The sequence below is a fragment of the Centruroides sculpturatus genome, unplaced genomic scaffold, assembly GCF_000671375.1.
Source record: "Centruroides sculpturatus isolate CEXI.00-Female unplaced genomic scaffold, Cexi_2.0 scaffold13, whole genome shotgun sequence".
Taxonomy (NCBI): Eukaryota; Metazoa; Arthropoda; class Arachnida; order Scorpiones; family Buthidae; genus Centruroides; species Centruroides sculpturatus.
The window spans coordinates 1,274,890-1,301,717 of NW_019384405.1; the positions used below are offsets into that span (position 1 = coordinate 1,274,890).

Consider the following 26,828-nt stretch of genomic DNA (forward strand, 5'->3'; position numbering starts at 1 on the left):
TGAACATCCAATGTTCATGTTTTCACGATGAAAATGTTGGCCACAACCTCTCTATTATTAAGACTTGTTTAATTGGCAGAATACAGATCATGTGTTACAGTTGAAACTCTAATTCTGATTGGCTATATGTGACTGTATGACTTTTTTCAATGTTTATTTCTTTATATATATATATAAGTTTAATGATGACTTTCATATTATAAAATCTTTTTAACAAAAGAGAGTCATTAAACAATACTCAAAAAATTCAATTCTGTAAACTTAACTTACCATATTAGGAGGTGGAATATAAAAATCTGAAACTGCAGCAGCTAAATATAATAGAGCATTTTTTTCCAGTTCCTGTAAACTTTCTGCAGCAATTTTTAAAATATGCAAATATTCAGAGAGAGTAGTGAATGTAATCATTAAAAGCTTTGAAGAATGAATAGTTGAATGATGATAATTTTGTAAAACTGGCAATAATTCTTGAACTTTTTCAGGAATTACTTCAATACAAAAGTTTTTCATCTTCAACTTCACGAATTTCTAACATTGAATTGGCTGGAAAATGCCGAGCAAATGGTTGAAGTGATTTTCTTCGATAGAGAAATATTATTGCATAACCATATTTAAAAAAATATTTTGCTGATGCAGAACCTCGATTACCTGCACTGAAATTATGTACAAAACGAACTGTATTATGTTCTAAGGGCACTGTTGTTCCACCACTGGTTATTAGGCCAATTTTTCGTTTTTCCAATGAATGTATCTTGCAAAATGCGCATATTTTTGACTTAATTAAAGGTAATTCATCGGGCAAAGGATTAAGGCGATAAAAATCTTCCCACCTGCTCTCTGCCACATTAAGTAATCCACCTCTTTTATAACACAATACAACGAAATCTCGCGAATGGATTCAACTTCCGATACAATCAACACTAAATTCCCAACGCAACAATAAAAATTACTAAATTAGAACTAATACCCCATCTATTTACATAGATGGCAATAGCTGCCTCACTTGGGTTGTTTCTTCTTTATGTGCTGGGCCAATATCACCTCCATGTGGTCCTCCCTCCTTCCTTAGGATAGGACTACTTAACTTCCCAGATTCCCTTACATGTGTCCAAAACACAGTGACAGGAAATAATCGCACCTACCGAATATGTCCACTGTAACCTTTCTTAGATCAACACTACACTTCTGATTAATAGTCTCCGTGCCGATGTTGTCGATTTCTCTCTCCTTACGATTCACTCAGTTTTTATACTGGACCTCTTAATGGCTCAGGTCCCTTGCTTTACTTCCTTTCTTCCGTAACACCAACTTCCTCCTGTTCCAATCAAGACAAGACGCAGGAGAAAAAAACGTACCTTCTACCTTCTGGTCCTTCCATTTTATATGTCCTGCCATAGATGTGACCAGCATTGCCAGATGTTTGTTGCCGTTGTAGCCAAATAATTTTTAAAATGTAGTACGAAAGTAGCCAACTGCTCCAGCAGTTGGCTACTCCAAGTACCAAGTTACCCAACACCATTTTTCTAGTACCATTCGTGAAATCCTAATACCTTTCCTTTCAATTTATCAATAGTATCTTTCAAAACATTCATTTTTATTCTATATTTTTTTACTTTACTTTGACAGTAAATAGATTTTTTTTATTGCTTCCTCATTCAAATGCAGCAGTTGAATGTATTTTTTGCAATTAAATTTAATGAGAACTAAACTACAAAATAGAGTTTTTGCGGATTCCTTGAAGCACTGTTATTAGCAAAGGAGCTACAGTGGAACCCCGGTTAACGAACTTAATCCATTCTGCAACTTCGTTCGTTAACCGAAGCAAATTTTTCCTATAGAAATCAATGCAAACGCAATTTATCCGTTCTAACCTCCGAAATTTTTGTGATTTTATTTGTAAAATACAGTAGGTTTTCTTGGAAAATGTAGTATCTATCATTACAGCAAGAAACATGCTAATTTTATTAAATAAAGTTTACATGTTTTGTTGTAGTTGATGACAGAGGAGTGGAGATAAATAGAGCTTAATGTTTAGAGGGGAATCCCCCTCCAAAAAAATAACTGGTAGCACTTCGTTTGGAGATTCTTCGAGTTGAGGTCTGTTTTGGTAAGAAACAAGAAATTGATCTATAGTTGATTGTCTTAATCAACAAAAATTTCGGAGGCTAGAACGGATAAATTGTGTTTGCATTAATTTCTATGAAAAAAATTGCTTCAGTTAACGAAGTCGCGGAACAGATTAAGTTCGTTAACCGGGGTTCCACTGTAGCTCCTTTGCAGTCGGGAGCGCAAACAGTCACGACCGTTAATTGATACATGCTAGTTATTGATACGTGTGTACAAGAACTACGTGAATCAATAAATAGTGACGTTAGCCACTCGGCCGCCGAGTGGCCAAGAGCCTGAACAGTCGTGACCATTAATCATGCACCCGACTGACGTGATTTCTTTTAAAATTTGTTTGTAGACTTTACCGCAAGAGGGCAGCACTAGCGAATACGGTGCCGTCTGCATGATAGCATTTAAAAAGTAATAAATTATTGAACACCTGATGCTGAGAGAAACCGTTTATTGAAGGAACATTAACGTTTTTGACCTAATATGATAGGCCATTTTCAGATGCAAGTATTCTCAAACGTATTTAACTTAATATTTAAACGTCAGAACGTTTGAATACTTTATCCAGTATTTTGATTTTAAACGTAAAAGTAACAAATAAATAATAAAACAAATATAGTAAATGAATTAATAAAAATATCATATGCAAAATAAAATAAATACACAAAAATGCCACTAAGTGTAAGGGAAGGTGTGGGCTAAGAATTTTTGCATTTTTAGTTTTTCTTTTATGTAGAACTTCCATGCAGGAGCATGGAAGTTAGTCCCTCTGCATCCCTTGCGTTAATACAACCATCTTTTAATTTACTTTTATATATTTCAATTTTTTATTTGTGCATTGCCAATGATGGAGAATGCATAGTCCTGAGGAGTCGCTTCATTCCATTTAATCACAGAGTCCTCTGCTTGTGCCATATTTTTGCAAATGCAAACCTTTGCATCCCTGGCTTCGGGTTATGAGATCCTTTAAGGAAAGTTAATACAGAGCTTAATGGTGCTTTTTAGAGTTTTTTAACCCTCTGTCTACGTTCATAACGATTTTTTCATTGATCTGCTCACATTCCGTTCTCTTAATATAATCTTCTAAATGGGCCGGATGCAATAGGTGTGAGGCCTGATTGAATTTTTTTTTTTTGTGGGCCCCTCAAACTTTAAATAACAAAATTAATTAACAGTTAATTTACATATTGAAATATAGATTTTAAACATTTATTTAAAACAAAATCCAATTATAAAAATCAAAAGTCATGCTGTAAGGTAGGCAAATTTCTACAGTAAAAAACCTGTACCAAATATAAAAACTACTACATTTTATTGAATATAAACATACATACAGTAGATATATTTTAGTATTTCTATATTTTTAAATTAATATAACTACATAAATTTTTGCCATGAAAAATCTAATATGTTGATGACTGAATATAACTAAATGTTTATTGAATATAAACCTATAAAGAGATGTTTTTATGTTCCAAAGTTTTTGTTCTGTAAAATCTTCTAAAATAGTATTAAAATCCAACTGGCTTGCTTCTTGACTCTTAATTGACATAATCACTAAACTGTTTAATCTATTCTGTAATTTGAAACTATTTTTAAATATATAAATTTTGATGTGCCAATCGGGTCCCGCAGCACATCGCTCCAATCGCCTCAAATCCGGCCTTGCTTCTAAAGACTTGTAAGTTTGCCTTTTCATGATTACTAGGTATTTACTTTTGTCAGCCCGTGTTAGGACCAAATCATTGTCATTTATCCATTTTTTTTTTTTTTTTACGTGCTTTAGCTGGTGGTTAAATGGAATGAAGCGACTATCCTCAGGACTATGCATTCTCCATCATTGGCAATGCACGAAAAAAAAATCAAAATATATAAAAAGTAGCTTAAAAGATGGTTATATTAATACCAGAGATGCATAGGGGCTAGCTTCCATATGGAAGTTCTACATAAAAGAAAACTAAAATGCAAAAATTCTTAGCCTGCACCTTACCTTACACTTAGTGGCATTTTTGTGTATTTATTTTATTTTACATATGTTATTTTTTATTAGGTCATTTACTATATTTGTTTTATTATTTATTTGTTACTTTATCCAGTATTTTGATTTAAACGTAAAAGTATTCGAACGTTCTGACATTTAAATATTAAGTTAAATACGTTCGAGAATACTTGCATCTGAAGATGGCCTATCATATTAGGTCAAACATTAATGTTTCTTCAATAAACGGTTTTTCTCAGCATCAGGTATTCAATAATTTATTATTTAAGAAGCTGAGTAGGATATTTGGTTATTAAAAAAGTATTTGTCTCTTAACCAAAAGTAAGGTACCGTTGAACTCATCTCAGTCCCCTCAGTTCAGATCTGTACTCAGTCCCGAAATTCCATAGTAATCTATAGTACATCCAGCTTTTTATTTCAGAGGCCTTACCCCACTATCAAAAGAAGAAATAACTAAAATCTATAAAGGAATATATATTCCTCAAGCTTTAATAAGAAGTCAAAGTGGTGAGGTGAGTTTATACTAAAGTTAGTAAAAAAATAAAACTTGTTCAAATTCTCTATTTTTTTTATACTATTTATTGATCTCATTTTTATTGACAGATTTTTTAAATCTTAGTTACTGTAGAACAAATCACTATCAAAAAACTTACTAAAACACCTTATCTTGTAGCCGAAGTTTATAAGAAAAATTTCTAACGTTTTTGGTCTTGTTAAAAGACCTTCCTCAAGAAAATTACAGCAAATAAAATAACAAAATGTAAATCGAACGCTTAGTACAACGAACAAGTTTTTCGAATATCTGCATTCCGTCAAAAATTCTAGCTTCGTATTATTTCTGCGGCTCTTTAGTACTAAGGTTCTATACTTTTTGGCCGGCGATGCCAAATTGCAAATCGTTTGAGACTACATACTATAATATCAAAAAACTTACTAAAACACCTTATCTTGCAGCCGAAATTTATAAGAAAAATTTCTAACGTTTTCGGTCTTGTTAAAAGACCTTTCTCAAGAAAATTACAGCAAATAAAATAACAAAATGTAAATCGAACGCTTAGTACAACGAACAAGACGGAATGCAGATATTCGAAAAACTTGTTAGTTGTACTAAGCGTTCAATTTACATTTTGTTATTTTATTTTGCTGTAATTTTCTTGAGAAAGGTCTTTTAACAAGACCGAAAACGTTAGAAATTTTTCTTACCTTATCTTGCAGCCGAAGTTTATATTTTAGTAAGTTTTTTGATTATTATAGTATGCAGTCTTGAACGATTTGAACAAATTGCTTGATCAAAATGGAGAAAAGTGATCTTTTAAAATAAAAATGTGGCCTATGAGAATTGAACTTGCATCCTTTATACTATATTAGTGACATTTTAAGTTTGTGTATTTATTTCATATAGAAATAAAGAACATTCCCTATAATAGACTTGATTCAGACTTTCCTCCTTAATATTTAGTGCATTTTAATATTTTTAAAGGAAAAATTGTTTCAACCCAAGCTAACCTTTTTATGTGCATTTTTATTCAAGACTTTTTTTCTTTTGCTTTTGAAATGTTAGATCTTAGGTTTTTTACAAATGATTTTTTTTCTCATTCATTCATAAAATGAATGTTTTTGTATTGTTCCTTTTTGCATTTTTTCTTAAGGGATTTTTAAGATGTCAAAATTGATAGAGAAAATTGAGCAGAAGTTAATATAAAATCCATTAAATACTTTAGAAAAGAGTTATGTTTATAAGAATTAAGTCACAAAATTCATTTGAAAAATGTTACAGGTACAAGTAGTCATTTGAAAAAATATCATCTGAAACTTTAATCTACATTAGGAATATACAAGATAAGATGAAATAACCAAATAAGAGATTGAGGTTGTAAATTTCTATTATTATTTAATAGTTTTGTAAGTTAAACTTTAAACTGAGTTTTGTGCAATTAGAATACTAAACTAGTTGTTTAGGTTTTAAATTAAATAGTAAATTTTAATAATTAGAAATTTAAAATTTACAAAATTTTTGAAAAAAAAAAAAAGATTAGTCAAATCCTGTTCTGGGGGTCATTCTTCCAATTTAGGTGTATAGATCAATTTCTCAAGCTTAAACTTCAAGATATTTAACTAAAGTTTGGTTAACAATTTGGTGATATGTTTTTGTTTTTTTTTTATTTTTGTAANAATTTAGGTGTATAGATCAATTTCTCAAGCTTAAACTGCAAGATATTTAACTAAAGTTTGGTTAACAATTTGGTGGTATGTTTTTGTTTTTTTTTTTTATTTTTGTAACTTTTATAGGAGACCATTTTTAAGTGGAGTTATAGAAAATTTTTTTTGGTAATTATCACTGAATATTACATACAGGCATGGCATATTGCACAACATTTAGTCAACAAAATTTTGCCCAATTATACAACATATTTGTTAGTTATATAGTCATATAGTTTCCATGCAGCCAGCCTAAGCACATGGTGTTTAAATGGATCATACTTAACATAGTATATTATAGTTTATTATTTTTTAATATGCAGATTGTTGATCCCTATTATGTTACGTTTTTAAATGTTAAAGATATATATTTGTCTTCTACATCAATTTTTTTTTTGTTTTTTTAATTTTCAGTGGTAAATTCTTATGCTTTCAGTACTCATTAGTCAAACTCAGTATTTGAATTTATTTCCAGAATTTTTTGTTTAGAAATTAAGGCTCTTGAGTATTTTTTTAAATTGTTTATTTGAAATTTTAGTTTTTGTAAATAGATCTCTTTTTTCAAACTAATTTTATAAAAATATTTTACGAAATGAGGGACTAATTTTTAAAGAATAGCAAAAATAAAATTAATTTTCATTAATTAAAGGAAAAATACATGACCAGTTTTTTCTTTTACACCTAATGTACAGTACATGTCTGGTATCAATAATTACAAACCTCTTACAAACCAAGTAAATAGACAAATAAATAAAAGTAAAAAACAAAAAATCAGCTAGTTAAAATACAAATAATAACACAAGAATTTAACCAGATATGCATATATTTTATCTTTTATTTATATATATGGTTATTACTTTTTGATGCTGCGTAATGGTATCTTCATAATAGGCACACCTTCCAGGCAGCCAAAACTTTATTTGACACTCTAAAGTTTATTGCTTGGCCTGCTTGTATTTTAACTCTTCAAAAACAACTAGGGATTTGTTTATAAAAGTTTGTTACTTAAGATTAGATCCATATTTAGTGTAATAGACTAAATTGCAGTAAGTTTTGCAATAAAAAGAAAAATTGACAATGTATTAGCTTCCTTTTAATATTAAGACTCTTTTTTATAATTTTTAAAATTTATTACATGCTAACTAGTACTAAAAAAATTCTGGCAAAATTTATTATTTTAATTAACTGAAACTGGAATTTACTGATAATGTAAAGTGAACTGTATGTAAGAATACTAGTTTAGTATTTGCTATATCTTTAATTCTTTAGTTCAGTTTTGGTAAAATAATTTTTACTTTTTGTAGGAAGCAAGAATGAAGCAATTGAATGATTTGTTTTCAGTACCTGAAATATGCCTTCTTTCTAACATAACAGAATATTTTGAAAAGAAAAATATTGCATATCATCCTGAAATTCTCTTTTATGATGTTCAGGTAGTTTAATTTAATTTAAAATTGTAGCTAATTTGTTTATCTAATATTTTTATTTAATATAAAACTATTAATTAGAATGCAGTAAGAAGTATTCATCCTGTGATGCACAAAATGCTTGATGAAACTTGCATTGGTGAGCAATTTCTGTAAACTTTCATAGTAATTATCTTATTTTGAAAAAAAATTAAGTTATGGCTTATAATTATTTAATAAACTTTGACTATTTTTGAAAAATCTTAAAAGCTAGTCTGTTTTAAAAGCTAATTAAAATTTAAAGTTGTTCCATTTTTAACAGATTTCAATACTTATGTATATCTGAACTTGTTTTTTCAAATAAAAGTTATTTTTTATTTGAAAACTAGTAGTCATGGCCATGTGTTGCCATGGCTCAAAATGTATGTATTATAAACGTATAACATTTCCCCAAAAAATCCCTTCTTAGTGTACGTTCTCTTGATGTACCCTATTAAAACACAATCAAAAACACAAAAAACTGCATCTAAAATAGTATAATAGAAGCTGAGTTCTTCATGGTAAGCCCTAATTTTGGCCCCCAGGGGGGAATTTCGAAATGTATATTATATAAAAACACGCCCGTATTCAAATGCAGCGTTGTGTGAAAATTTCAAAGCAATCAGTGAATAAGTTTCGGAGATTAGCTATTAGGAACAAACGAACATTACATTTTTATTTATATAGATTGCGACTTAAAGAAAATAAATTATTATACTTTTTTGCTGATAATCAATATTTTATAATTCCCACTAGTTATATTCCCTGCAGAAAGTCATTTAGAATGGAAAGAAATCTTTTGTATAACCTGCCTCACCATAGACCCTGCAATTAAAATTACTCAAATGACTTTTCTTAACACACAAAACTACTGTATTAACCTTGATTTTAAAAAACAGCAAGCTTTAATTCAACTTTGATAAATGTTTTTCATGTAATGGTAGATCTGCTTCAGTTATATAAAACTTGCATGCATTCCAGAATTAGAATTTTATGATCATTACAACATTTAAAATATATAAGGCCAGATTAAATGGATGATGTATCAATTAGTAAGGAAGGAAACATTTCATATGCATGGCAGTCACTTTAAGACAATCTTGACACATTGCATGGAAAATATTAAAATTTAACCACTATTCAATTCTAACATATCTGTTTATTTTATCATTTTGTATTGGCAATGTTTTGTTTATAAACACCACTCAGTTGTGTTAGGGCTATTATTTTAAATGTGTAGAATTATTTTATCATCAAAGTTCATTCTATAGCAATGAGTTTGTAGTTTATTAGGATCATAATTATTGCATGTATCTTAACCATTAAAGTTCTCTGGTTAAGATATCAAAGAAGTTATGTACTGTACTTATGGGATAATTACTAGAAATGTATTTTTCAATTTTCCAATTTTAGAAGGAATGCTTTAAGAATGTAAATTAAAGCATGTATTGAACATTCAAAAACTGAATAGTGAATAACTAGGAAAATCATGTTGGCAAATGAATGTCTGTGGCACACTGGATTATTTTTGTTTTCTAAACAGTGTGATCTTGGATATTAAGAAAGCTGTTTGTATTTGTGATTGCACTTTAAAAATATACATTTAACATGCATATTTTCATGCTTTCAAGTTCAGTTAGAAAACAACTTTAAAAAAAATTTTTTTAATATTTAATTTGATGATGAAATTGTCATTAAAATATCTTACTGACTTTGAGCTTGACTTTTAATGCAAATCAACTGAAATAATCTTTCGCCTTTCCTTCAGTATGCCTCAACATTAGTTAAATCTGTTGACAAAATGTACATGAAAATGTTTTGCAAAATTTTGATATTATTAGTAAACTGAATAATTGATGTCTCTCTAGGAATTTTCTTTTGTATTTTACATTTAGATTTTTATTTAATGATTTTTCTTAAATTAAGATTCTTTTTGATAAAACAGAATTTAATATAATTCTTAATATTATCTTTAAAATTTTTCAATTTCTTAGATAAATACCTCGAGAAACAACCAGAATTAATCAGGCTACTCAATAGACTAAGAAAAGCAGGAAAGAAAATGTTTTTAATAACAAATAGTCCATACGAATTTGTGTAAGTAGCTTGTTTTTAAGATTTAGACCCTAATTTTAATGAATAAGTCTAAAGTTTTGTTTGTTTAATACTCTTGCAGACATTTTAAATTAAGATGAAAGAGAGGACAAATGTTTGGGTTCATTTTTGCCGTAAGGCATAAGAATACTTGTTTTTTTCTACTCAGTAAATTTTTGTATTTACTTAATTTTATGTAGGGAAAGACTTTTTATAATTCTTAATAATAGGAAATTTTTAAACAAAAAATTTAAGCTGAATAAGTTGATTTTTATTTATTCAGATGAGTAATAGTGATATGTTTATTCTGGAATAGTTAAGAATTTTTTTTACAAATGTCTATTAAACAATAGTGATGTATTTAGTGACTTTCCAGTAATTCTTTTTGATTTATATGAATCACTTTTTTAGAATGCAAGGTGCTATAATTTCATCTATATCTTTCCAAGTAGTTATTTATTTGTATAACTAGCATAATCAAAATACAAAACGTTTTTTTTTTTATTTTGACTTTATCTAAATTATATATTGGTAGTAATCTTCAGCTAAGTTTAGCAGGTAGAACAAACTTTCAAGCAATGCTGATTTGGGGAAAAACAGATCTAATATACATAATTCAGACCACAAAAGTACTTGGACAATGAGTCATGTTGTGGAGCAATTACATGTCAAGAATATCTTCATTTTTCCAAATGTCTGTTTTTGTCAGGTTTTTTTAAGTAATGTTGATAGCTTTATTGATGGTGCTCTAAGAACACTAAAACTAAAACTTTTAAAATGTAATTTGTTTTAGTTTGTTTCCAAAAGTATCTTAACAGGTAAAACATTTATGTTTGAAACAAAAAAAATTTTAAGTCATCTTCATGTTAAGTTAAAAAAGTAAATTAAAGAATATTATATTGTTTTAATGTAATCTTTAATCTAAGATTATCAGCAAATGTTTTATTTCTGTTGCCAAAATTTTGTTTTATTAAAATTCAAGAGGGGGGAGTTGAGGTTTTATAATTTTTAGTTTACATGTAAATAGTCTCAAAAATTGTAGTTTTTTAAAATATCTAATCTCTATGTAAACTTAAATCTTACATTCTTATCTAATGATTCTCCTAGTGTTTTTTTTAGCACTTTTAGTGTACTGCTTCTTTGCTAAACTAAGGACGTAGGCTATTCTGAATGTTTCAAGCTGATACTAATTCACTTTCAACAAGACCATTTGAGTAATTAATTAAAGAAACGATATTCCAATGAATTATACTAAAATGCAAATGAAAATAGTGAGATCTAAAATTAGCATTTTTTTTTTTATTTATCTAGAATAAGAAAGTTGTAAAATGTTTTCAACATTAAAGTGAAGAGAGAACCTGAAGAAAATGGTTTTTATTTTTTTTAATTAAAATTCATGTTGAATGGAAATCTGGCAAAAGTTTAGTTGGTGATTTACCAATCTTACAGTACTCAATCTTCATTACACTCTAAGGTATGGATTATAGATAAATGGATCATGGCTGACCTGTCAGTTTTAACTAACTCTCTCTCATTTAATCAGTACACCTGAATAACATTAAGATCCAGACTAAACCTTCAAAATAAGATCTGGATCTGAGAGATTGAGTTCATAACAGTAATTTATTTTCATTTTTTAATTGGTTGTTGTATAAACAAAAATTAGATATCTAGTTAATAAGAATTTAGTTTAAAAAGTCTGTAGATTAGTTTAGTTTGGCAAATTTACAACAAAATTAGTTTTGATGCTCTTGCATTTAGATATTTACTTAAATTTGGGCATAGAAAAAGATCATAAATTTGGAACTTTAAAAAATAAACTTACATTCTAAATAGTGACTATTAAAACATGATACTATTATGTTTTTAGTGACTGTGGTATGAAATATATGATTGGACCTAACTGGAGAGAGATGTTTGAATTGGTTCTTGTCCAAGCTCGTAAACCAAAATTTTTCACCGATCAAAGAAGGTAATCTTGTTACTTTCCTAGCTTCTAAAAATCTTAATATGTCATTTACTGTATGTACAAATTCTACTTTGAAAGACCAATAAGAATATATGATGAGACAACAAAAAGCCAACTTTGGGAGAAGATTACAAAGTTAGACAAAGGAAAGATTTACATTGAGGTAAAAATTTTAAAATGTGCATAATATTTAATAGATCAAATTGTAGTTTAAGCAGATTTTAGTCTTAAACTTAAGTTTTTTTTTATTTTTTACTCTATAATCATCTTCCAATTAAGATTTTTTCATAATAGCATATCTTAGTTATTTTCTTGTAATAATAAAGTCAAAATTTAGCTGGTTTGAATACTAAAATTAATCTAAGTGAGCCATTTTTACAATAGAAAATCAAAAGCAAACACTAACGTTATTGCTAATGTTGACTGACAGTGAGATCTTAATCTTATGTTTTACCTCCTAGTTAATGGAATCTCTAAGGATGAGGTACTTGTGGAAATACTCTTCCTATTACTACATATTGTCAACCAAAATTTGACATGACTTTTTGTCCATTTGATATGTCTAATGGTAAAGCTTCTAAAAATTTTTTCCATTTAAAATTTTTCTTGACTTATAGAATTCTAATCTGAAGAATGCATCTTTTGTTGTGGCTGTGACCTGTTATTTTAGACTTTTATTGCTTATAGTAGTCTTAAGCTTATTCATTTCTGACTTTACATCAAAAATTTTTTTCAAAATTTATCTGAAATTTACTTCAAATCAGCAAACTAAAGGCTGCTTTTCTTAAGTGTAAAATGATTAAGTTTACAATAACTAATTGGTTTTTTTTTTTTTTTTAGATAATTAATTGAAAACTATAGATTATTTCAATTAATATTAACAGTATCTTACTATAGTGGTTGTCCATAAATTACATCTGAATTTTTCTTGAAAATTTTACTCCCCTTCCTTTGTTATCCAAGTTTTCAAAACCTCTTCCCCTCTTTTGTATGTCCAACAAAACTCAATCCCCTTAAAACCTTTATTATCTTTATGATAAAGAATGATAGATTAAGTAGAAACATACAGGAAATTTTGAAGTAAATATAATAAAATGTATAAACTGTATAAAATTTAATGAAATAAATGACATTTACTGAAGCTCAACCCCCTCTTCTTCCCTGACTTTATCAGACTTATCATAAATCTCCCTCCCTCCAGTTCAGCATGGACGTCATTTATGGACAGCCCCATACACAAAATCGGCTTACTTTATCTTGAAGTTGTAATATATTCTAATGTCTAATTTTCAGTTACTCTAATGCAAAATAATTTAAAGGAAAATAAGTTTAATATTTTTATATATATATATATATATAAAACTTAGGGAACATTGAAACAAATCCAGGACTTGACTGGCTGGTATGATAATTCAGTTCTTTATTTCGGAGATCAAATTTATAGTGATCTAGCAGATTTGACTCTCAACTATGGTTGGCGAACTGGTGCCATTATTTATGAACTAGAGGTAAGTTTTTAAAGTTGTTTAGTTTGTAGAATTTAAAAAACAAAAAAAAAATTTTTTTTTGGTGTTATTTGTAGAATGAAATAACTATACTGAATAGTGAAGATTATCGTCATACTGTGAGTTGGTTATTGACTCTACAAAATCTTCTAGAAACAATGCAGGTAATTTTTTGTAAAATGTGCACTTTTTGGGTTGCCATTTGAATGCAATCAATGTTTTATTACATTCTTTTAGTATTTGACAAATTTATGTAAAATGTTTATAATTAATACAATTACTTTTACTTGTTTGCAATTTTTTAATTATCTGAGAGATTAAAAGTAGTGCAATGCTGACCAAAATTTAAAAATTTTGGTGTGCAATATTCAGGGCTGACTCAAGTCACAAGCAATATAGACTATTGCCCAGGTTGCAAATATCTGGCATTACTTATGAGACAACTTTCTAAATATAAATGGGGAAAATAAACAGAATAGGGAAATTTTAGTTAACTAAGAAAAAAAACTTGGCAAGAAAAACAGTCAAAGTCAGAAGAAGCATCTGGGCTTCGGTGAGGAAGATAAATGGGATAAAGCGAGGTCATAAGGAAATTTATATCTAGCCATTAATCATATTTATTGTGCAGACAAAACACTGCAATTTTCTATAAGACCACAAATCTTTAATCTGGCAAAAACCTGTGATTTATATGCAATTCAGCTGTAATTCTGTTTAGTTTTGTTTAGACACTTGGTACAAACACTAAATAGCAAAGATAACTTGTAAGTAGTGTAAATGGACATGCCTTTGACAAATAAGATTCCGATCATCATCATTATAAATGAAACTGATGCTGTCAGAGCTGTTTTCTTTTAGCTACCTGGTTATTGTAATACTTTCCTTATCCTTGTATACAGAAACTTTTTATTCTGTATGTATTTCTCACTCAATTTATTCTGAATTTTGAACATTTCTCACTAAAAAACATAGATATTTCCAGTAATAATTGCCCACTGCTAACAGGAATAAACCTATATTTCCTGTAATAATTACAAGAAATACAGTAAAGCTTATCTAACTCAAAGCTCCAAGGGGTAGGAAAAACCGAGTTACAGACGACGATTCAAGTTAGATGACAATAATGAAAAATGCCAATTTTGAACAGATTTGTATTTTTACCCCTCTTGCAATATGTAAAGAATCATTGATAGTTTTTTGTAATTCCTTTCAGCAAAATGTTCAATGTAACTAGTGGAATCAGTTTTGCAGGTAAACCTTGTTGAGATAAAGCAAGAGGTCCTCTCATTTTGGACTGGAAACAGAATGTCTGCAAATGGGTGTCAGACATTAGATACAACTGTCTGAAAATTTCTTGGAAATCTGATAGTCATTTGGATAGAATAAATATTAATTAGTCAGGGAAGTTGAAAATAGTGCATATCATTGTCAGGGCACTGTGGAAAAATTGACTTGTTGAAAATTTTAGTAAAGGAAATTAAAGTTGGAGACGTTAAATCTGTATGCTATTCTATTGAGACCTACCAACTGCTTCATTTCTTAAAGTTAAAGAAATATTTGAGTTAGATATGTTTACTGTGTACTGTTCTGAAAGGGGGACAATTATTGGACTATAAAATGACAATGTAAGGAAAAACACATTTCAAAAGATGCAAAACTAGTTAATTCAGAATGTTGGTATTATATATATAAGCACTTTGCTTTCATGTAGTTTTGTATTTTCTTGCTAGATGTTGGTTGTGTAGTGCTTATTTACATATACCCAGTCTGAATAGTTAAATTTGAATAACATGCTTAAACTCATACCATAAATTTCTATATCAATTCAGTTTCTGATATCAGTAATATACTGTCATTATCAGCCAGTACTCACTTTTCTGGCTTCAATATTGGAAAACATCATATTGATGATTTTTATTATCGAATAATCAACTACCACTAATATACCTATATTTGGGTCAATCAATGCAATTCTTTCACAATACATGGTGTATTCTTTACATGGGTAGTTTTTTTTATTAGAATATGGATGATCCTTATAGGAAATATGATAAACGCCTTTTTTAAAATACAGTATTAAGTTACAGGCAAACTGAACTGCCTGATAACAGAGCCAGCTGTAGAATTCTGGTCAACTCATTGTCTTAGAAGGAATTCTGAAATTGCAGACACAATGACCAAAAATAAAGCCTTATTCAGTTTTTCCAGCAGATAATTCCAACAAAGATATCATCATAATAGAAATATGTAAACAGTTGTAACATTCTAAATAAAAAGAATTCTTAGATTCTAGTTCTGGAAGACTTAATTTGAACACAAAGAATTCTTAATTCTTTGTTCCACTTAAGTCATTGCCCAACTCATCAATCTTTAGTAGTAAACAATAGTAGAATCTTTCTTTTGATAACCCCTACAGACAAACCTGCATTTGCACTTAAAGATAAAAGTATAGTCTTAGGCAGAACCTAAATGTATGTTATGTGAAATTTAAAAAAAAAAACTGGTAAACTGAGTCACTGTATACAATATAACAAATAAAATTATGCATTATTGATAACTTCTATTTGTATAAATGTACTCAATGTTACATTTTATTAAGAGTGATTTGATTCAGGCCAATTTCAACCTGTTAAAAATAACTTACTTCAATTTTCATTTTTGAAATTTAACAATTATAAATGTAAGACTGGTAAATAAAACAGTTTGAAAAATATTACTTCTGAATATTTTTGAAACTTAATGAGCCCATTTTTTAAAATGTAGTTTTCAGATTGTAAGATGATTTTGTCAATTTCATTTTGTTTGTGTATATGTTACTGTGAATGACCGATATCTATCTGACAAATGTCAATATTCTCTGGCGAATGTCAACATTCACACAGTCGTTTCGTGTATGTACGAAATATTTGCTAAATATCCTTATTTCTCACTTACACCGGCAAATGTCGACATTCAGCATGCACTGATGGTGAATGTTGAATAAAAATATTTTTATTATGTTAAGACAAAAATGCAACTTTTTAATATGTCAAAATAGGACTTATATAGGTTTAAGTAACAGTGCATGTAAATAAACTGTTTAACCTAAAACGAACAGTACATTCTTAATCAGAAAAGAAAAATAATACGCAATAGTAAACTCACACATATATTATGTGATTAAAGTTATAAAATCTTATTTATTGCAACAACTTAAATTGTTATGGCACTTTGAATTGCACAAGAGTCCCTTGCTTTTACAACTGCATTTATTTGTGGAGCACTTCTTTTTGCAATGACAGTGTGTATAGCCTTGTCCTCCACTTTTCAAATTAGCTGCAACTGCTTCTCTCAGCAATATTTCTTGAGAAGAAATCTCATCTATGGAAAGTAACTTTTCTTTACAAATTACAAACTGATCTGTTAATGGTGTCTTTTATTCGGATATCGCCGACATCTTACCAACAACCCCTCTCATCCTCCACCACTCGACCTGACAAACCGATCCCCATCTCACAGAATCAAAAGAACAAAAACACTATCCAGTGACAAAGTAAGCAGTTTCTACCAAACCATTGCCGGGAAAAGAAGTACGACCTAGTCCTACCTCCGGCTACCCACAAAGGATTTGGTGACAGACTGTCACCTCTCTGACATTGGTTTCTCAAGTGTCATTTCGACCTCCACCAAAGCTTATCTGCGCTTGTCAACATACACCGGCAATTGTTCGAATGTATAATAATATAACCAAATATTCGGTCTTTCACTGACGTTTTTTGTATGTGTCGACATTCACCGGAGAATATCGACATTCTCTAATTTCAGTCTTTCACAGTAACATATACACAAATTAATTCATTGATCCACTTGAACCAAAATTCATCTGTTATTTATTTTTTATAATTTGTTATACATGACAACAACCAAAAAATTTTGAATAAACAAGGAAATATTTTCAAAATCATTGCAACTTAAATGGGCTTACCTTACATATAATGATTTTCTATTTTGTTATTATTGAAAATAGAACAAAAAAAATTTCATATACACACATTCTATAATCTTAAGTTGTTAATTGTCATTTAGTAATAAAGTTAAGTACTGAAAACTTTTTACTTTATGATGACTCTGTTGTTCTTAGTTCTTAGAGAATATTTCAGTAATACAAGGAGAAGCAGAAGAAAATAGCAGAAGGTGGTATCATTTCACAACCCATTAAAAGTTTAACTTGATCCATAGTTTAAGAAACACTGTTCTATACTATTAGGACATTTTATCTCGACTTCTTCCAATTCCTGAAGTTTTTATTTCATTTGTATTTTCAATAATTAAAAATCAGATTTTAATTACAATTTATTTGTGCAGTTTTTTTTCTTCATAAAACTAAATTTGACATGACATTGACTAGATGTAATTTTCAAACTTCTTAATTATTCATAACAAAAGTTGTCAACTAATTTAAAGTTCTTATGGGGAGGAAAATCAATCCATAATTTTTAAAAATTTACATGACATCAGAAACCCTATCCTTTTTACCAACTCTAATTCCTTCAACTAATCTAAGTAAATTTAACTTTTAGGATTATGAAGACAGCGAAGCTATAATTGCAGATCTACTTAAGGAAAGAGACGAGCTCAGGTAAGATTTAACGTGTGCCCGAGATGTCTTGTATATAAAATTCAATAATTTTATCAAAACATGCTAAATATTCTCAAACTATTTTATTTTCTTAGACAATTTTCCTTCTCATTGTTGTTCAGATGTTTTAAAAACTTTAGTTTACAATAAAACCTTAAAAAATGTAGACAAAAACATTAATTTATAATTATTAATTTTTGTTTATTTTATTAAACAACTGCTGTTCAATTGATTAAATCAGCAAAAACTGCTGATTTAATTGACCTCTTTTGACTTTGCTTGAAAAAAAAAAATTAAATAAAACTGTCAGCAGTTTTGACTAATCACCAGTTTTCTCTCCCCTCCTTCAAACCTTCAGACCTTTAAAGAATGCAACCTTCTGTTCCCACTCCATAAATGTCTGGGGGGGGGGAATTTTAAAATAACACTTAACTTTCAGGTTTATAAATTTATTTATTTAATTTTTAGAATAAGTTTTATAACTAATTCGTGAAGTTTTAATAACTATTCCCGGTGTTTGTTTGGATTAATTTTTATCATAAATTCAAAACGTGGCTAAAAATTAACTTACGAAATTCAAAATCTGCTTCCTCTTCAGGTAAATTTATTAAATGTGATAACCAGTCTCAAGGTTACGACTGGTAAAATTTGATTTCTCGGTAATTTATCTTATTTTTTTTTTTTCAGGATGAAAACCAAATCTCATTTCAATCCCCAATTTGGAAGCATCTTCCGAACTCATCACAATCCAACTTACTTCTCACGTCGCCTCTTCAGATATTCCGACGTCTACATGTCTCACGTCACCAATCTTCTCAACTTCTCTCTCAATCACGTCTTCTATCCTCGCAGAGGAGCTCTTCCTCACGAGTGTAAAATTCCCTACATTTAAAAATCACTTCGTTTTTTTTTAGGGAAAAATGAATCTAGATAGATGGAAATTTTATTGTAGAGAGAGAGACAGACAGACACCGTTTATTTTCTAGATGCGATGATTTATAAACACTTTTTTAAACATTGTACGGTGTGAAGATAGTTTCTTAAAATCGTGACTAAAAAAAAAAAAATTAGAAGAGTACTCAAAATTCGGGTGGCCGCCATGTTTTTGAGGTTTATTTTTTGATCTTGTTTTTTTTAAAAGTTCTATTTAAAGCAGGGTTAATTAACAGATTAATACAAATTATTTATTAATTCTTTATCGTGGAACGAACTTTTACAAATTTGCAAACGTGTTGTTGTTATTGTATAATTCGTGTTTTTAAAATAGTACAGTTTACAAATAAAACCATTTTTCTTAAATTTTCAGTGGGGTTTTTTAATAAATCGGTACACCTAACACAATACAGTTAATCGCATAACTGTTACTGCAGAAGACACCAAAGGGGGCTTATTCAAATTTAAAATTCGAATAATAATTACCTTTTTTTAATACGTGCAAAGATACGTATCTTTTCGCATGTTAAAAAGGTAATTATTTTGTGTGCCCATTGACACCTGCCCTTTAGTGCAACACAAATTGCTTTGTGTGCCCATTAACACACACAAATTTGTGTTAATGGACTTTTCTAACAGGGACTTTGACTTTCCAGAAGCTTGGAAATAATTACAAATCAATGAGTTTTTTTAATGTTTTGGGTTTGCCCCCCTCAGCGGAGGCCCTTGCCCTGAAGGCCTCCCTTAGATCCGCTCCCGCAAAGATACCCTACCGACCACTTTATACGGAGATAAACGCGCCGATCGGTCTGTTTGTTTGTTCGTTCGCGCTGTAAACACTCGTTAATCGCTGAATTTCCTCTTAGTTTTAAATAGTAACTTTTTTTTTTCTAGAATAACCTTTTTGCCAAGTTTAACTAGGGCCAAAAAATCTGTTTTGTTGACAATTTTAGCTCGACTTCCTCTCGCCGTATTTTACTTTCCATAACGTGTTTTCGCGCTTATCCTTAAGACACGTTTTTTATTATTAACTTTCAGGTTTTCGACGCGAGTTCAAGGTTAATCTAATTCCTATCCTTGAAAGTAAAGTCGTTGGCCTAATTACTCTATAGGCAGTGTTTTTAGGTTATCGTACCTTACAGAAAACTATATAAAGAAATTTTCAGCACTAACTTTGAATCGGCGGAGATTTTTTTTTTGAGGGGGAGGGGAGAAATTAAGAGAGCCCTTTTTTTTAGAATGGGCATCTCGAAATTACCGATTGCGTACACACAGAGTATTCTATTTTTGTGTGTGTTTACTTCTATTTTCATCTTTATCAAGAGATAAAAATAGAAAGGTTATCTGCAAGGATTCTGTTTTTGATACTGTCGGATCCAAGTGCAAAACTCAAGTTGCTTTTTTTTTTTTTTTTTCAAACTTTGTTCGATACTAAAAATTACTTTTTTAATTTCGAAATTGTAGAACTTGCGGTGGAGTCGAAAACCCGATTTTAAGCTAAATAAAGCAAAAAATTTCTGCTAAATATACACGATTGTGACTTGAGTTTTTACGACCGGTAACACGCCGGTGAATGGAAAACTGGTTTTTCAAATTTTATAGCTTCACCCCTCTCTCTCTTTAGTTTCTATTAAATGTAGCCTTATAGTAACTATTTAATTAAAAAAAAAAATTAGCTCTAAAAATCTTTTAGACTATGAAAAATTCTCGCTTTTTAAATGACTTCATCCGTAGAAGTGCAGTTGAAGTGTCTCTATATATCATGTTTTCGATTTCCTTGCAAAAAAGAATGGATGCGTTAAGGTATAAGATTGCATTCGTTTTAAATACCAGTGTTGTTTTTCTCTTAATTATTAGCAAATTAAACTTGACATCGCGTGAATTATGCAATTGCAAGTGTTGCAAATAAATTAAGTGTATATGATGCAATTCAGTTATAAAGAACTTGAATAATCGGTTGTTAATTTATTATTAATATATACAAAAGGAAAGTTACTTCGTCGCATAAATCATAAGATCAACCGTCATTAATTAGATTGCACGATTAATTATGACGTTATTATAACGAAAATTAACTGCGCGGAACATCTAACGTAGACATTTTTTTAATCCTCCATTTTATCTAAAAATAAATTGTTTTTTCTCCCATTATTTTTATTTCTCGTTCTTTCTACCTGCGCGCATTAAGAGGGCTATTTATTAAGCCCATTGTGGGTCTGGCCGAACCCACAATGGGAGCGAGCTCTACGTATCGGCGACAAATTGTTCATAAATTCTGGGGGTTAATCACCCGGATCCCCAAAGCTGATGATCGCCTTGGCCGGCATTTTGGTAACGCATAAATTTTTGAATCTAGAGTCGCGCCTTTCGAAGATTTCACGAGGATTCGAATGTAACGGGTGTGATTCAATACATTACTTTTTTTTTTTTTTATGGAGATGCGACTTTTCGGGAGAGCCACTTGATGGCGCTGTAATGTAACTATAAAAATTAGTGTATGAAAAATATTCTAAATTCTTAAGAACACCTTTTAACTCGTCTGAAGAAAGGACAAAGGTCCTATATATTAATTCATAATTTAAAATAATTTATATTTATTTAAACGAATTTTTAAAAATTAATTATATAATTAAAAAATGGAAATTAATTTTTAGAAATTTTTAATTAAATCGATCTTTCACTTTTGAGTAATTTATTAATATTTTATTATCGGCGAGATATATTTTAAAAAAAGTTAAATCAAGGACATATTTATACACGTTCTTTACATAACATCGGCCCACCTTATACGACGTTACATTTACGTCAAGCGGGAGGATCCACGCGTTTCGTCGTCAGCCAATCAGAATCGATTCTCCTCACCTGATCATCAGACGGCGGAAGTGGATCGAATCTATTATACCGGCACGTAAGAACTTTCCCTCATTTAATAGATGATTTGTACGTAATTAATATCGCGTGGATTCGAAATAATACGTATAAGAATTTTAGAATATCGTTCGGATCGTTCTAATAAGTATTTAGTACGGAGATCATTACTTTTTAAGCACGAGAGACGACGTCACCCGCCTCGTGAAAGTGAACTGTTCTCCCTCGTGTGATGTACTTCCGGTCAGTTTGAATCAAAAGTTACATGTTAGAGAAGCCTTCTCTCTTGTATCAATTAGGAATTATGGCTGAACGTTCGAGACGTGTATCTTACGCTGGTTTAAGTTTACCAACGCAGCAACCGTCCAGGCGCCTATCGTACGCTGGTCCTAGTGGATCTAGATTGACTATACAAGAGGTATGTGGAGTGCTGGATAATAACGATAGATCGAGAAGACCCAGTAAGCACTCAGAGGAATCATTTGCCTGCTCTCAGCAATCAGTCTTAAGTGCCATGGATCGTTTTGTAGTAGCAGTTAACAACATGGATGCTACCGTTCTAGTACCATCCCGCTTAAGAGATATGGACATCACAAAACCGTTACCGTCGAGCATCAACAATCCCGATCTGTTCAGTTTTTATAACATGTTGAAAGACGTCAAGAACGAGCTGCTGTGGGGACCGGTCTCTCCGGAGTTGCCGAAACAACAGCAGCAACAGCGGATACCGGCCGCCTCGGGTTCCAGACACATCAGACAGCCCTCCGACGGGAGCCTGGGAAGCACCGGCTCCTATTCCGACCAGGAAACGGACAGTGACATGGATAGTCTGATGACCGAAAGTTCCGCCGAGCAGACTTTCAAACTCTCCAGTGCTTTTCGGCATCATATGCAGGGTCTCCATTCTATCCTACACGAGTTAGCTAATTCTGCAAATTATCTCGCCAGTCTCTATCAAGAAGAGGTCGACGCGACTTCTCCTTAAGATTTTTAGTACCGTAAATACTTAAAGTTGTTCTTTGGTTCGGTTTACTATTTAAAAAATAAAAAAAAAAAACAATTTCCGTTCATCTGTACGGAGCGTGGTGCGGCCTCATCAGATGANAGCTTTTTATACTTTTATAAAGCTGTCTATAATGAAAATTAATTAACTAAGGATTTTTTGCCCTGCCAGGGTGTGGCCGAGTTATCCGGAGTGCCGGGTTATCGAGAGCCGAGTATTCGAGGTTCTACTGTACTTAGTTACACTTACATACAAATTTCTGTAAAACCAATGTCCATAATACCAATATAGGAATTAAATACAATATATACATGGGAGGTATTATGGAACTTTAGAGCGTACAGGGACATAATTATCTTACATTGTGCTTCTAACTCATAAGGAGTGTTCGTACAAACAGGTAAATGATACATTGTGAAACTGTTGCATTAATTATATAATGCTTACATTGATGTACAGTAGGGGTTAGTAAGCTTTATTACCAGTGCCCATGACTTCTATTGGCTGCATTTTATTCATGGTTGGACCGCGGTACATTGTCATCATATCTACATGCTGAGATTAACCTATACAGTACGTGTTTAGAAGACTGTTACAGTCCGTTAAACAGCTACACTACAACCACTGATCATTTAACATGATCTTGTTATTGTTGTACTTCCATATTACATCTCTCGTGCCTTGGTATAACTTATCAAAGTCTCTTTTTGTGAGGTTGTCTAGATCGAATTGAATTTTCCTACTTGCTTCTTCTCTTATCTTATTTACTATTAAAGTTTTGTTCCATCTCCTATTGTCGAAGATTGATGCACATCTTCCCTTCCAGATGATCCTTTTTGTAAGGGCAGTAAACCAATTGAGCATATACTTATTTTGATTAATGGTAGGGAAGTCGAGATGATACCAGATGGTAGTCCACTCAATCACTGTGCCGAAGATTACTTGGACCCAGGCCCAAACGGATTTTGCTATAACACATCCTAGAAATATATGGTGTGTGTCTTCATCTTCATTACACCGTAGGCATTGTTTGCTACTAAATTGACGATACGAATGATATGTGTGGAGGAACACTTTAGACATGATGATGTTATTTAAGATCCTCCATGTCGTCTCCCTCCATTCGGCAGGTATCTTTTCAACGTTGGTCCAGATCTCTTTCCACTTCAGGTTGCTATTTGTCATATTTATGTTGAGTGCTTGCTTGTGAATAATTTGGTATACTAACGAGGGCTTGATATTATTGCTGGTGAGATCGTTGTTTATCAAGTCTGTGATTGTGTCTCTCCAGAGTTTGTGAGTATTATTATTTTCGATTGAGAAGGGCCTGCATCCCTTATGACCAGATAGATGTTTGGCAGTAGGCCCAATTAGATAGTGGGCTATGTCAGATAGCGGATGTATATCATCTTTTAGAGAGTTGCATAGGTTGGCTATTTGCAGTGATTGTTTGAGGTCTTTGATGTCCCATATTTCCCATCCCCCGTTTTCTCTTTTATTTTTCATTATATTTCTACCCAAGGGTTCAAATTTGCTGTTCCAGACATAGTTAAAGATCATCCTTTCTAATTTTCTTGCCTCGTTCTTCGTTAGTTCAGTGATATACAAATGATACATTATTTTGGCAGTTAAACATTTATTTGCTACAATAACTCTTTCCGGCAGGTATAGCCAGGTTGAACTCCATTTTTGGATGGTTTTCTGTATCTTGCTATGCATGTTGTTGAAGTTTTGGCTGCTGCTGTTCTCCCCATACCACACACCTAGGATTTTAATTTTTTGTACCGTTTCTACATTGAGGTTGTCACATTTCATTTTCCCATATATGTTGAGTAATTTGCTTTTTGAATTGTTAATTTTCATACCTGTGATTTCGCTAAAAGTATTGATTCTTTGAATTGTTTTGTTGAGGGCAACATTATCTGTAATTATGAAGTTTATATCGTCTGCGTGAGCAATATATTTCACATTTTTCACCATCCCAGGGATATAAATAGGTGTGATAAATTTATCTTCCATGATTGTTTTTAGCAACCCTTCAATGTATACGGTGAATAGTATCATTGATGAGGGACAGCCTTGTCTGACCCCCGCATTACATTCAATGTATTCGGATTCAGCATTGTTGATCTTTATTTTTGTTCTAGGGGTTTGATACATCTTCTTTATAAACTCTATCTCCTCCTCATTCAGGCCATATAGTTCTAATATCTTCCACAGGATAGATCTATTCACTGTGTCGAATGCCTTTTCCACATCCATGGATAAAATAGACAAGGAGGATTTTCTTTTGATGTATAACTGTTGTAATAGGTTCAGTAGCATTGTGTTATTTTGTATGGATCTTTCCTTCACACCGGCACTCTGTGTGCATCCTATGTGTTTACTTATAAGGTTGTTGATTCTGTTTGCAATTATTATGCTGTATATCTTGTAGTCAATGTTCAATAGAGTAATAGGTCTGTAATCACCAACACTTCCCTTCATGTTTCCTTTTTTATTAATTAGTTTCATTACTCCTATACTAAAGTCTTGTATGAATGACTTTGTATTGTATAGGGTGTAAAACAGGTCAGTAAAGTCTTCTCTAAAGGCAATATATAATTCGGCAGGGATGTTGTCAATACCTGGTGTTTTTTTGATATGCAAGGCATCTATTGCATTTTTAATTTCATCTTTAGTTATTATTTTGTTTATAATATGATCTTCCTTGCTTTTTATTGGTTTAATTACTTCTGTAATTTGGCTCCATTGTCTGAGGTTTGTCTTTGGTTGTTTGTATAGGTTGCTGTAGAATTTAAAGAATTCCTTAATAATTTCATTATTTTCGACAATTGTTTTGTTATCAACTGTTATGCTTTCTATATCATTTTTGTTAGATTCTTTTTTATTTCTTTTAAATATGATTTTTTCAGCTTTACTGTTAATTCCTAGTCTGCTCATTTTATAGCTTATATAACTGTTTTTAATTCTTTTCTCTAATTCTGAGCTAATTTCTTCTTTTATGTTATTTATTTCCTCTGTCTTGTCTTCAATAATTTTGCTGCTTAGTTCTCTTTGAAGCTTTTTTAGTCTGTTGAAGTTGTTTTTCTTTATAGCTTTCCATGTTTCCATGCTTATTTCATTTATTTCTATTTTTCTTTCTTTCCATTCTTCCCAGGTTATGTTAGATTTACAGTTATCAAGTAGGGTTTTGATCTTTTTGCTAAAATGTATATCATTTATTATTTCCTTTGTGATTTTATGACTGTTATCCCTTTCAGTGTTGATTTTGATGCTTAGGCATAAGTTAACCATTTTGTGGTCAGTTAATTTAGTATTGTTGTTGGTGATACTGATACTTGATATATTGTTGATTTTTCCTATAGATTTATTATAATATATTCTGTCAAGGCGTTCCTTAATGTTTCTACCTTCCCACGTGTAGTCTCTATGACGAGGGTACATTATTAGGTATGTGTCACTTAGGTCAAAATTGTCGAGAACCTTTTTTAGGCTTTGTCTCGAGCTATCAGAACTGAGTTGTTCATTTTTGTCTAGGGGATTTAGCACGCAGTTAAAGTCCCCAGCTAGTATTAGTTCTCTTCTTCCTGTAAGATATTGGGGTAGGTCTTCAAACACTTCTTTTCTTTGTGCTAGCTGTGGTGGTGCATACAAGTTAATAATCCTAATCAATCTTTTGCCTATCTCTATGTCTATAGCAATTAGTTTTCCATTCGAATCAGTACGAAAATTATTCACTTTTATCCTCTTTTTGATCATTGTGATCGTTCCAGTACTTCTTCTCGTTGCAAAGGATAAATAGATATTATATCCCGTATATATTCTTCTTAATTTCCTAAGGTCATAGAAGTCTATCATATTTGTGTCCTGCAACATGAGCACATCAGTGTTATCAGTTAGTAGTAGGTTTAGTATATATATCTGTTTACTTTCACTACGGAAACCGGAGATGTTTAGAGATTTAATATTTAGAGTATACTTGTCGAATGTTAATGTTTAGTCTGTGACATCACCCTCTTGCTTTTTCTCTGTTTCTTCTTTTCTACTTTTTCTATTACCTTTCCTACTTCCTCT

At 30.8% G+C, this 26,828-nt stretch overlaps 3 protein-coding genes across 4 annotated transcripts in view; all 3 read left to right on the plus strand.

Annotated features, from left to right (window-relative positions):
* LOC111618832 (5'-nucleotidase domain-containing protein 3-like) overlaps window positions 1–19,056 on the plus strand; it is a 36,354-nt gene extending 17,298 nt beyond the window's left edge. For both annotated transcript variants that reach the window (XM_023360421.1, XM_023360422.1), the window contains exons 5-14: window positions 4,539–4,629; window positions 7,621–7,749; window positions 7,825–7,882; window positions 9,756–9,858; window positions 11,726–11,827; window positions 11,903–11,987; window positions 13,192–13,332; window positions 13,407–13,493; window positions 17,889–17,947; window positions 18,635–19,056. In XM_023360421.1, coding sequence (XP_023216189.1) covers window positions 4,539–4,629; window positions 7,621–7,749; window positions 7,825–7,882; window positions 9,756–9,858; window positions 11,726–11,827; window positions 11,903–11,987; window positions 13,192–13,332; window positions 13,407–13,493; window positions 17,889–17,947; window positions 18,635–18,839 — 1,060 coding nt within the window. In that variant the 3' untranslated portion in view covers window positions 18,840–19,056. The remainder of the gene's footprint in view (window positions 1–4,538; window positions 4,630–7,620; window positions 7,750–7,824; window positions 7,883–9,755; window positions 9,859–11,725; window positions 11,828–11,902; window positions 11,988–13,191; window positions 13,333–13,406; window positions 13,494–17,888; window positions 17,948–18,634) is intronic.
* A 2,551-nt stretch (window positions 19,057–21,607) lies between these two features.
* The window catches only part of LOC111618835 (BRCA2-interacting transcriptional repressor EMSY-like), a 77,576-nt gene continuing 72,355 nt past the window's right edge, over window positions 21,608–26,828 (plus strand). Inside the window, exon 1 of the mRNA XM_023360432.1 lies at window positions 21,608–21,788. The gene's annotated coding sequence lies outside the window, so the exon portion shown is untranslated. The remainder of the gene's footprint in view (window positions 21,789–26,828) is intronic.
* On the plus strand, window positions 21,780–22,852 carry LOC111618836 (mid1-interacting protein 1A-like). The gene has a single exon (XM_023360435.1). The coding sequence runs from the start codon at window positions 22,014–22,016 to the stop codon at window positions 22,731–22,733; it is 720 nt and encodes a 239-aa protein (XP_023216203.1). The 5' UTR covers window positions 21,780–22,013; the 3' UTR covers window positions 22,734–22,852.

Bases quoted from the DNA above. Each gene is read 5' to 3' on its own strand.
- LOC111618836 (XM_023360435.1), top strand. From the start codon at position 22,014: ATGTTAGAGAAGCCTTCTCTCTTGTATCAATTAGGAATTATGGCTGAA.